General features: G+C 41.9%; 1 protein-coding gene across 3 annotated transcripts in view; it reads left to right on the top strand.

Annotated features, from left to right (window-relative positions):
• Positions 1–11,920, top strand: part of nr1h5 (nuclear receptor subfamily 1, group H, member 5) — a 19,264-nt gene continuing 7,344 nt past the window's right edge. The window contains exons 1-5 of one of the 3 annotated variants that reach the window (XM_069140692.1): positions 1–70; positions 3,881–4,020; positions 8,914–9,312; positions 9,396–9,536; positions 10,242–10,366. In XM_069140692.1, coding sequence (XP_068996793.1) covers positions 3,924–4,020; positions 8,914–9,312; positions 9,396–9,536; positions 10,242–10,366 — 762 coding nt within the window. In that variant the 5' untranslated portion in view covers positions 1–70; positions 3,881–3,923. Of the gene's footprint in view, positions 71–3,049; positions 3,087–3,880; positions 4,021–8,913; positions 9,313–9,395; positions 9,537–10,241; positions 10,367–11,920 lie in introns of those variants that run through there. The other 2 variants (XM_069140695.1, XM_069140694.1) reach the window with 2 other exon arrangements.

Below are 11,920 nucleotides of genomic sequence, written 5' to 3' on the forward strand. Positions count from 1 at the left end.
GTTGGACAAAGTGAGAGGACGCTGGGACGCTGGGACGCTCCGCACGCCAGGAAGACTCCCACCACCAGCGGTGAGTCCACCACTAACACACATGAAAGCCACCACAGTCTCACTCATCTACAGAGATTTCATTAACTGTGTAATAGTAGATCTTTTTTTTTTTTTTGCTGCACAGTGTTAGTGTTTGAGATTTTCAACTTTATTTCCCACAGCTAATTGGAATTTGCTTTGGTTTGCCCACTTAAAACAGGAACCCAAAAGACATAATATAACCGCAGTGGAGCTATAAGAACATAAAACAACAGTAAAACAATAAAAAAATTAAACCGCTGATCTTTTAGAGATGTGTAATATACAACTTTTTAGTCTTTAAAAGTGAGAAAAAACAAAACAAAGTTGGTCAGGTAAGAAGCGTCCTGTAAAACCTCTGTGACCCCTTTTCCAACTTCGTGGCACATTTCTAGGAAGGCTGGTCGCCTGTGATTTTTAATATCACTTTGATTACGGTTACTATGGATACCATGTTCTTACACGCTGCATAAAGGTAGAGTTGGGTTGGGTTTCATTAAATCAAGCATCCATAATCGCTCTGTATAACTTACACAGAGGAAAATGAGCAAACAATGTAGTGTGAAAGTCCAAATGTCACAATAGCCTTTAGAGAACGGAGGAAATGCTTCCAAACAAATACTTAACTAACATTTGACAATTTACATTCCTCCCCATGATAGTCAAATACCCTCCCGAACACACTCACTCACATACGCTCAGACACAAGTTAGACACAAGGCCACTTTAGTGTTAGCGCCAGTGGCATGCGAGGGTCAGTAAACAGTGCAAGGCCATTATCAAGCTGCAGCAACCAGCCAGCAGCCGTGTGATAAAGACAGGATGACCACACGGAGAGGACGAACGGGATTTATGATGTGTTGAATTTATCTCCAGGCTTGTGCTGTGAGTGATTCAGGACTAATGAGTTTAAGGGTTAGAATATGCCAGCAGTTATTTATTTTTTTTAAATTTGTTTTGCTTTTTTAGCCACCATAGAGGGAAAATTATATTTTTCCAGTTTGTGTTTTGTAAAACTGCCAGACTATATTTGGCTTTATTCATCCTCCAGCGTACCTTTTCTTCAGGCATCGTGTTAGTTGGTCCATTCTTTGAGGGGATGTTCCAGAGTCCATGTGAACTCTCCATGCTTGATGTGAATGTGCCCTAAAAGTCTTTCCCTCCTCACCCCTCCTCCTCCTCTTCTTGTTTTTTCACGACACTCATCTCCCATGAGGCCGAGCGCTCGTAGTTAGGACTGCGTTCAACAATGTGTCACAGTGTGACACCTCCAGAAGATCCATGGTGACACGTGCACGCTCTCAGACATCGTCCCCATCATTTAGAGTCAGTCAGCGCTGCTGCCTGCTCTCTGCTCTGCTTCCACTCCTCAGAGGTCACAGGCAGATAGAGGGATGGGTTATTATTATTAATAATAATATTATTATTATTATTATTACGGCCTATTTTGTCACATATTTTGGGATGTGACACACTGCATTTTTAAGATACACTTCACTATACGCAGGTTATACTAATAAATTAGGTTATTAGAGAACTTTCACACTTAAACTGTCACCAATACATTTTATTTATTTATTTAATCTATTTATACATTTCGATCAGTTTTACTATTTAGTATTTCCTTTTACTTTACTTTATTTTACTTTTCTTTTTTTTTAAATGGCCTATTTATTTATACATTTGGGTTATTTGTACTTCTTAATCTATCCATTGACTCAATTTTATTATTTCATTTAACTTCTTATCTTTCCCCTGGTGTTTCCTCCTTATAAATCTATTTAATCTGTTTCTATCGTCTTTTATTTACAGCGTAGTCGTTTAATGCTTATGCACGGATGTGGAGGATGCGTGTCTGTGTGCATGTGTGTGCGTGAGCATGTTTGTGTGTGGGGGTATTGTTTTGATCATTTTTACAATGCAAAGCAGTTTGCGTTACAATGGATTTGTATGAAAAGTGATATATAAATAACGTCTGATTGATTGAATCGTACTTTTAACAACAGGTTAAACGTTCTGTCTCTGACGTGGTTTTACTGCATAAGTTCACTTAATTTCGGCCCGTTACTGAGTTGATGTTCCTTCCCTGGTAGAGACACGGTTGTAGGAATGGCCCTGTTGGTCTGTACACCACAGCTATTGATAGACAGCCGTGAACTTTGGTAGAAATAAACATGGTAACCTCATGACCGCCAACTTTTTCTCTGAAGCCACTAGCAGATATTTAGTGACACATCTATTAAAGTGGCACAACATTTTGTGACGATGTTCATGATACCAGAGGACGAATCCCGACATTTCCTCTAGCGCCACCATGGAGCTGACGTGTGGTTTCAAATAAATTGATTCAATATCAATCAATGCATCTAAAGATTTAAACAATTGTTTCCATAAAGTCAAAGACAGGATCTGTTCCTACCAGGTCTATTTTTTTGCACATCTTCATGTTGGTAAATGATGATATGATAAATTCATCCAATCTGTTTATAACCGCCGGACATTATGTCCCTCAGTAATTTGTTTCCGATAGAAATCTATAGTTTAAAAATGTTTTTAAGACGCAATGTTTATAGTTAATACATTTTTTCTGATTTGCCCTTTAATTGTAATTCAAAAGATCTTCAAAAAACAATATTTGTCTCTAAATCCATATTACAGCAAAAGTTATTGTAGATTTATGAGAAGCAGGACACATTTTATTTGTTGTAGCTTTTGCTTTGTTTTAGTTTGTTCTTTTCCCTGAAGTTGAATTTGTCTTGAAGCAGTGTTGTCACCCTGCAATGTGACCACATGTACCAATCTACCCTTTGGACATGCTCTTCAAAGAAAAGACACCGTGTAGCTACAGCAACTAAATTCCTGTTTCATTTGTCACTGAGATTGATGGTGATCAGAGCAGTGAAGGTTTCAGTGAGACTGATGGACTCTCCCTCTCTGCTGTCCACCAGCGAGTCCTGGTTCCCATAATGATCCAGTGAAAGGCTGATAGGCGGGTGGGAGGACGTTATTATTCTTCGGTAAGCATGCTGCATGTCAAACGGCCCCCTCAGAGATCTACAGACCCATGTTGGGGTCAGACCTCTGTCTCCTCTTCGCTCTGCCCCGGCCTGGTTAACCGTCTGTGGGGGAGGCGGAGGTCCCCGAGATCCTTAAATTTAACTGCTGTCCAATATTAACCACAGCACAAACAGAAAAGTGGTAAACAAAAGGCAGAGTAAACACACTCCCAAGGCCTGGAGGACAAAACATGGACAGATACATTCTCAGCACTCTGAGGAAGTTTAGTCAATTAATACAAAAAAAAATCAATTGGAAAATGTTGGAAATTCTTAAATTAAATTTAGAAAATGTTTCCTTTGCCCGGTCCTGCTGTTGCACTCTGGGATACAAACCTCTACATGCACACATAGTGTAGACAGACCATGATTGTTTGAGTGTCTCACACATGGAACAAGGTCGTCATCTTTCCCCTCCGTCTTCTGATCTGTGAAGTCCAGCTGTTTGGACTACATCCCTGTCCTTCCTGGGTGTCCCCTCTTTTGTCTACTCCCCTGAGACACTTAAGCCCTCCTCCCAACACATCATCCACCACAGACCAAGAGCTCAGCTGCACTCGTCCTCTCCCTGCTTTTTTTTTTTTTAATTATTATTATTTTTTTCTTAAATAGGCTGGAATATCAGCCTGGACAGCTAAGAGACCTGAACGCATCGTGGGGATTGAGGAATGTCTCTGCACTTCCCAGATCCTTCATATCTGTGCGAATCCTCTGAGTAATTGTCTGTGTGTGCGTGTGTTTGTGTGTGTGTGCAGATAGATCCTGTACTACTAGCTGGAGAGAGGATTTTCTGTCCAGATGAGAGAGTGGACTGAGTTGGAGATGAGCTTTTCAGCGGGGGGGTTTCTGTCCACCTCGGATGGTTACTGCTCCACGGAGCAGCTCCAGTACTACGGTGAGTCCAAAGTCACACTTGTGCTTCTGATTTTTTTTTTTCTCTTTGTCTCCCTCTTCAATTTAGTTGCTAAAATATTGCCATGTTTTCACTTCTGCTTATCATTGCCGTTACAGACATGTTAATGTTTACGATGATAAAACACTGACTGATGGACTGATGTAAGAATGTCTGATTCTCTGTCTAATCCGTGGACACGTCAAGGCAATACATTTAAACCAACACTTCAACATATTTAAATGACAGCAGGAAAGACTGAAAATTCAGACATTAATGTTCATGTCTTATGTGATTTGAATGTGTGTTTCCCAAGCACCTTCTGTATTACCAGTTTGTGGTAATTCAAATGATGCCGTGTGTGTCGTTGGTTTCTCCACAGCGTCTTGGTTCACTGCCATTTTCTTACTTATTTCTGGTCTTATTATTTATTGCAGGGTGTTTTGTTTTATTTTTTGGTTTTAATTTTTCATTCAGTTTTTGTCTTCATCCCAAAACAGTGAATCTGTGGTGCTCACAGAGTTGAAAATGTAACTTTACAAAGCTAAAACAGGAATATAATTTAACACGATTAGTGTCAATGAAAATATAAGTCTGGATAATCCACAGAACACGCAGTGAACCGTTGGTGCAGGGACTATTTCTTCAGTAGAAAATGTAAATGATGTGCGCGTGTGGTACTGATAGTTTTAAGAGCAAATATGTTTAAAAACTATCAAGCGCACTAAACTTCTGTGAACTCAGTCTTAACTGTCACTCAGGAAAGAGTCAGCCAATCAGAAGAGAGGGTCATTGATATCAATGATATCAATTAAGATATATGTATAAAACAGCCTGTTGTTAGTAAAGCTCCAGAGAGAATCTTAAGAGTCAAGATGTAAAACTATTTTGAAAAAAAAAAATCTTATGGAAATCAAGACTGCAAAAAAAAAACCTAAAACATAACAGAAAAGTGTAAAATATTTTTAATGACAAAATAATACATCCTTCTTACAAATGAAATGTTGAACTCGTGTGCAGTTCACGACTCTCAGACATTGTGCTGCCACCGCTCATGACGTCCAATGTTCTGTTTACGTTGTTTCAATCCATGTGCAGATTCAACATTATCGTGATATCATCACTTGCGTTTAACCAAAGTTACGTAGCTGACGTGAGTTAATAGGTCGTTTATACATTATTTTGTTACACATTCAGACCTTGTGTGTGCAGCCTCGTTTCATTCACTCTGACAGTTAATGAATGAACGCGTAGCCTTTATGTACCACCTATGAGAACTCAATGACACGGAGAAAAACAGTTCTTGAGGAGAATCAGCCGGCTCGCTTCATTCACAGCACCCAGGGAGGCTGAGCGTGCATCTATTTATACTGACATGTATCATCAACGAAGTGCCCCTGTTGTCTCCCCTCCTGCCCTCTGGAGGAGGAGGAGGAGGACGAGGAGGAGGAAGAGGAGCAGCAGGAGGAGGAGGAGGAGGAGAGAGAGCTATGGGGTTGGGGGGGTAGTTTGCTGGTGTTGTTTGGCTCCCTACGCCAGTGCGTGGGATGGAAGGGAGGCTGAGGAGTGTTTAGACAGCGTTCAAACGGTTTACAAACACACAGCCCTGTCACAACGACACACACACACACACACACACACACACACACACACACACACACACACACACACACACACACACACACACACACACACACACACACACCCCTTCCCCTCCGCCAACCATCAGTCTGGTGAAGACAGGAAACATCTGGAGGGAGAATGAAAGAGAGGAGAGAAAAGGAAGGAGTGAGGAGGGTTAATAAATGCCCTTTAAACTGATCAGAGCAGGGACGACAATCCACTGAGATTAAAGATACAGCAGCTCTTCACACGTCGTGTCATTTATCATCCAGACTCTTGATAATGTGGCGCCAAACTTTGTCAGCTTTTGAAGAATCCTCCGTCAGTTAGGAGTAAAGATTTATGACGGATCCGTGGTGACCGTGACGTGCACAGACTCTGGAAGGAGATCCTTGGGCACATGCAGGAACAGGCTTAAGTTTAAGTTAAGCATTTATTCTGCCTGAGGTCACAGCAGAGGTGCATTCGGACCTTTCAAGAGAAGATTTGGTGCTCGGCATAGGAGCCAGTTTGAGATAATTATGATGGCAACAAGAACAAAAAAAGATAAATTGGAGGAAAGTATTGGGATTCCAGCTCTTTCTGTTTCACCAAGATAAGTTAAATTAACGACATGTAATTGATTAAAGGGTAGCTGCACTGATTTTACATTTCAAAATCATTTACTCATGATAGGAAGTTGTGTTCCCCTACTTTGCCAAGTCTAAAAAAGTAGCCAAAGTGGTGTCATCAGAATGGTTGAAATATGATGAGCACTGACCTTCACAGTAAAAGGCCTTCATTCCTAGCCTGGCTCTGCCTTTTGGTCCCAGCTTCAGGGTTTGCTGTGATTATAGTCTGGAAAACCTGTTCGCATGAGGGTTTGCTCAGCCACTGTGAAAGGCGGAAAAATCAATGACCAGTGGGGATAGCTAAGTGTGATTATGCGTTTGTTTATAAAGGAAGTTGCAACAATTGCAGCAGTGGTGGAGCAAGATGAAGTGATACAAACAGTTGTAGCGACGCTAGAAAATATCGAGGAACCAAAGCAGGAGCAAGAACAAAGCCTGGAATTCTGCAACGGTCATTTACAGACATGTTATTGCGCACTGCTCACAATTGGCGGAGGTTCTCTGTTGTGAGTTTCTGTGCACGACATACGTCATATGTTGGTCAAAGCTGATGGGATAAAGGCTGCTCTAGTTAGTTTCCAAAATGTATCCAAAGTTCACACCCATTTTGACGCAATGACTGCAGACAGCGCTCAGTAAATTGTGTCCAGACTTATATATGCACACAGTGAGTTTGGGTCTGGAAACACAAGGCTGACTCATTCTTGGAGGCTCCTCTAGTTTCCTGGCAAGAAAGTCACTGATTCTTCATGTTAATTAGAGAGCTTCTGAGGCGCTTCTCGACGTATTTTATTCTGCTCACAGGTCCAGAGCCCACGACCGTCCAGCAGTCCATCCGTTGTCATTAAAGTAATCTCTGCTCGAGCCATTCCAGATGCTAAACGGTGTGATATTGTGACCTTCGCTGCTTTGATCCGGACCATTCTTTATAAAAACAGCGTTGTCTCCTGGGATTCACCAAACTTTATAGAGGTGCGGTTCTACCTCTGCTGTGCCATTTAAAAGTGCTACAGAGCTACAAGGATGGTTGGTTTCCCTCTCAAAGCTTGAAGGCACACTTCAATCACAGTTTCAAATAACATATATGCACATATTCACATTGATATTTTCCGCCCTCGTCTTCATGCCACATGTTTTTACCCCTTACATTTCCGTCTCCAGCAGTCCTGAGACTCCTGACAGTTGGGTGGGCTCTCCGTTTAATCAGTGACTAACAGTCCCAGTCGTACTGGTCCAGCTGTGCTTTAAGAGGCTGCCAGTGGTCACGCATGTTTTCTCAACGGAGACACGACTTGCAATACACAAACCTCTGACCCACAGTCCAAGAATTTTCGGGCCGTCACCAACACTGAACGGCCATTACAGTCTGAATGTAGCATCCAGGAAAAGAGGATCAAAAGGTCCAAAATGGCACTGGGAGCTCTCAGCTGCATCCTGTTTCATCAGACTGAACAAGTTCACAAAGGTCACGCTCAGCTTTTATCGTTTCCCTTTGGAGCCATAAACATAGTGAAGTCACACGAGTCACGTAAAGTCACATTCCTGTGACGCTCTTTGACTTTGACCAGCGTAACTGTGTGTCTTAAAATATTCATGCAAGTGTCAGTCACGCTAGTGCAATCTGTCTCCCTCCAATGTTATTCTTTCTACTATTTAGAAATGTTTCTGAAATATTAGCACTGTTTAAGTCACATTGACATATTAAAGTAATTTTATGAGTCATAATTTAGGTTTATGACAGATAAACATGTCGGCACTCATCATCCTCTATTATGTTGGCCATCTTTGTGAACTTGGATGCCACATTGCAGGATACACAGTGAGGTATGAATCTTGAAAAGATAAAACAAGCATTATTTGATGTTTGTCTTAAAACCAACAGTCTATTCCATTGCTCTTATTCATTTTCAATGTCCCTGTCTTTGTTTGTGGCTCTCAGCCGTCAGTACAATTGTTCCTCATTGTTATGATCACAGGAATCCTAAAATCTAAAGGTTACAGTGCCAATCAGCCTGTCCTGGAGGCTGTAAAAAGAGGTTGGTGTGCAGTTCATTTGCTGCGTATTTGCGGTAATTGTGTGTTTGAAGTTTTGGACTCTTCTTTTTACTTTATTGCAATGATGTGGAGGGTTGCTACCTTCAGCTCCCTCAAATTCATATTATTTTCTCTTTCCCGGTGATTTCCAAGTTTGCTTCTGTTTGTTTGGATCCAGTTCTTTTGTTTTTCTATCATTTTGATCGACTTAGTGGTAGGACACCCACAAACTAACTACTTGTTAGTTTCCCAACTAGCGAGCCCCTGTTTACCAGCGTTTTGTATTTTTGTAAATGTAACACTAAAGAAGATGGAGGTCTTTCTTAAAGTTAGTTCCATTTTCCCCCCAAAAAACAACAAATGTTCATTTGCCACAACAGCTGCGTGCTGTAATTTTTTGCGTTGCCCAAGCATTAGTAAATGGTGAATTTGTTGGGGACAATTTTAAGCTTCGGATTTATACAGGTGCTATAATGACTGTTTTTCAAAAATGTTGTCGTGTAAACGCTGAACGCTCATGATTGAATCACAGTTTGGTATTATCAAGGAAAACTGAATCAAATCTAAATATGTCTGCAGGTGTAAACAGACCAAGTAAGAAGTTTTTCCCAATGGACTTCTATTTCAGACATGCTGGCTGACCCTCTGGGCTATCCCCTGCAGGACCCTGACCTCCAGCTGCTCCCTTACAGCCAACAACAGTACAGCCCTGCCAACGTGCCCTTCTCCCTCTATGGCTCTCCACCCTCCTCCACCCCCTCTCCTTCCTCCTCCTCTTCCTCCTCGCATCTGTGCCATCCTCCCTACCACTACAGCCCTCACTGCCTGGAGGCCCCCTCTGATCTCGGTCCAGAGCCCCTCTGCGGGGGTCTGTCTCAGGGGTTCGGAGGGGTGGGGCTGCCTGTCGGGCAGAGGGGCCGGGTGGGACCAGGAGGGAAGATCAGAGGTCAGGACGAGCTGTGTGTGGTGTGTGGAGATAAAGCGTCAGGGTATCATTACAATGCTCTTACCTGTGAGGGGTGCAAAGGTATTTCTTACACTTATGTATATTTTCTTATCTATTTACTTATTTTTAGGTTTCAGCTGGTGCTTCTTTTCCTTTCGCTGTAGGTTTCTTCAGGCGTAGTGTGACTAAAAAGGCTGTGTATCACTGTAAGAGTGGTGGGAGCTGTGAGATGGACATGTACATGAGGAGGAAGTGCCAAGACTGCCGGCTGAGGAAGTGCCAAGCTGTGGGAATGCTGGCTGAGTGTAAGGACCATCTGGTTCAAATACATGAGAAGATCTGTTTAAAGGTCCCATATTGTATAAATTCAGATTTCCTCGTCCTTTTTTTTTTTTTGTTGTTGTTGTTATAAAGCTGGTTTAGTTGCTGTATAAATAGTGTGAAAGTGTAAAAACATTCAGTCCATGGAAAAGTGCAGACAGCAACTGTGTTGTGTGGACGAGCCGCTTGGACTGGAAGTTTGTGATGTTACCAACTCGCGCTCACGTCATATGTCTGCCGTCAGCGCAGCCTTCTGTCCAAACTTAACTTATTATCTGAAAGAAAAAACACCAAGCACTTCTGTTGCTGGGTTAGCAGCTGCAAGACCAGAGAAAACCTTTGGTTGGCTGGGGCTTGTATCATTTAGAAAAGAGTCAGCCAATCAGAAGAGAGAGTCACTGATATCAATTCACCTTAAAGACACGGACACAAAACAAGCTGTTCTTGCAGGAAGAAGCTGAAGACAGGAGATATAAAACTATATTCAGATGGTTTTTTTTGTAATAATCACAAAAATATCTTCTTATGGATAGCAATACTGCATATAAACCACAAAAGTGTCAAATATGGGACCTTTAATGTAATGTAATCAGAGAAGCTATAAATTATTAGTGGGACTCCTAAAACAATATATATATTAGACTGGTTTGCTACTTTCAGTCTGAAAATGTATATTTCTTTCTTGCCAGGCCTTCTGACTGAGGTGCAGTGCCAATCCAAACGACTGAGGAAAGGAGGTAAAGGCAGAGGGCAGGAGGAAGAGGAGAACACAGACAGTAGGAGAGTCAGCTCGACCAGCAGGTTACCTGGACAGGTACTAAACAACAGGACTGACTCATCCTGAGCTTGACTGGATGGTTGCCTGAGTGGATGGCAGTTTTTATGCACTCTCGCTGAGGGGGATCGAAATAAAACAATGTTGACCTGTCAGTACAACACACCGCTTCGATCCAGACTGAAATGTCTTCAACAACTAATGGTTGCATTGCCATTTAAAATTTTGCAAACATACACTGCTCCAAAAAATAAAGGGAACACTTAAACAACACAACGTAACTCCAAGTCAATCACACTTCTGGGAAATCAACCTGTCCAGTTAGGATCAACACTGATTGTGAATCAATTTCACCTACTGTTGTACAAATGGGACAGACAACAGGTGGAAATGAGGCAATTATCAAGACAACCCCTATAAAGGAACGGTTCTGCAGGTGGTGACCACAGACCATTTCTCTGTCCTCATCCTTTCTGGATGATTTTTGTATTTGTGGCCCAAAGAAGTTGATCTCGTCTCCTCATTTTTGCAATCAGACTTTTCCTCTAGCGCCATCATGAGGTTTACAGCAATCATAAAATGGATTAAAGTGTAATTTTTGTCCCCCTCGGGGTGATCTATTGATGCTAGTCTGTTAAACTAGAACCATCCTTCGGTCCAACATTAAACTACTGACATCCACATCAGCTATACTTCCTATTTGATATTTAGCTAATGTTAGCATGCTTAAATGATAAACTAAAATGGTGGTTGTTGTAGACATCACCTGCTAAATGTTCGTTATTTAAATTAAAAGGAGGATCATTTGACAAACTTTGTCTGGACAACAACTAGATGGGAAATCTTTCTTCACTCTAATGTAGCAAATTACATACCTGACAAAGCAAACATGGCCATGAAGCTGCCCTGCTCGTGGATTTTAAACATTTTAGACAATGGCCCTTGGGCCCTTGAGATCCATGACAACTGGCAACTGTCCAGTCTCATTCTATATCTTCATAATGACTAACTGCTATTGGTTGAACAGTCTGTTGGACGGTTTGTTTATAATGGTGTAATCGGGTGTTTGCTTAGATGTGTGGATGGATGGTGGTTGGTTTATTTTTGAGTTAGATGGTGTTGGACTTGGGCTCCTGCTAGTACAAAGCCGATATGTGTCAGCCCCCAGTCCTGCGTGTTTTTTTTTTAATGAGGCAATAGGAGAAGATGTCAGGCTTCAAGATATTTATTGAACAGCCGCAGAATAATCAGTGTTACAGAGCTCTGGGTCCAGACTATGTTTCCCTGACCGCAACAGAGTATGTGTCAGTTCACGAAGTCTGACCTCCTGACTTTCCCTGACCCAGTCTTCTTATAGTCCAGACACCAAAAAGTCATGTATGGTGATGTGTCCTTTGTTGGTTGGTCGAGGTGGTGGTTGTCTTCCTTCACACACAGCCCTCTGTTCCTGTTTATGCCTCAAAGAACAACAGTATGTGACCCCACAGGTTGCCGACCCCCCTGTGACCTTTTGGTTTGGCACAGTACTTTCACTCTCATTCACAAACACAGCCTTTCATCTACACCTTCATTCACAAACACAGCCTTTTGTCT

Source organism: Embiotoca jacksoni, unplaced genomic scaffold, assembly GCF_022577435.1.
Source record: "Embiotoca jacksoni isolate LCO1_2020_lvr unplaced genomic scaffold, fEmbJac1.0.p SCAF_9, whole genome shotgun sequence".
Lineage (NCBI taxonomy): Eukaryota > Metazoa > Chordata > Actinopteri > Embiotocidae > Embiotoca > Embiotoca jacksoni.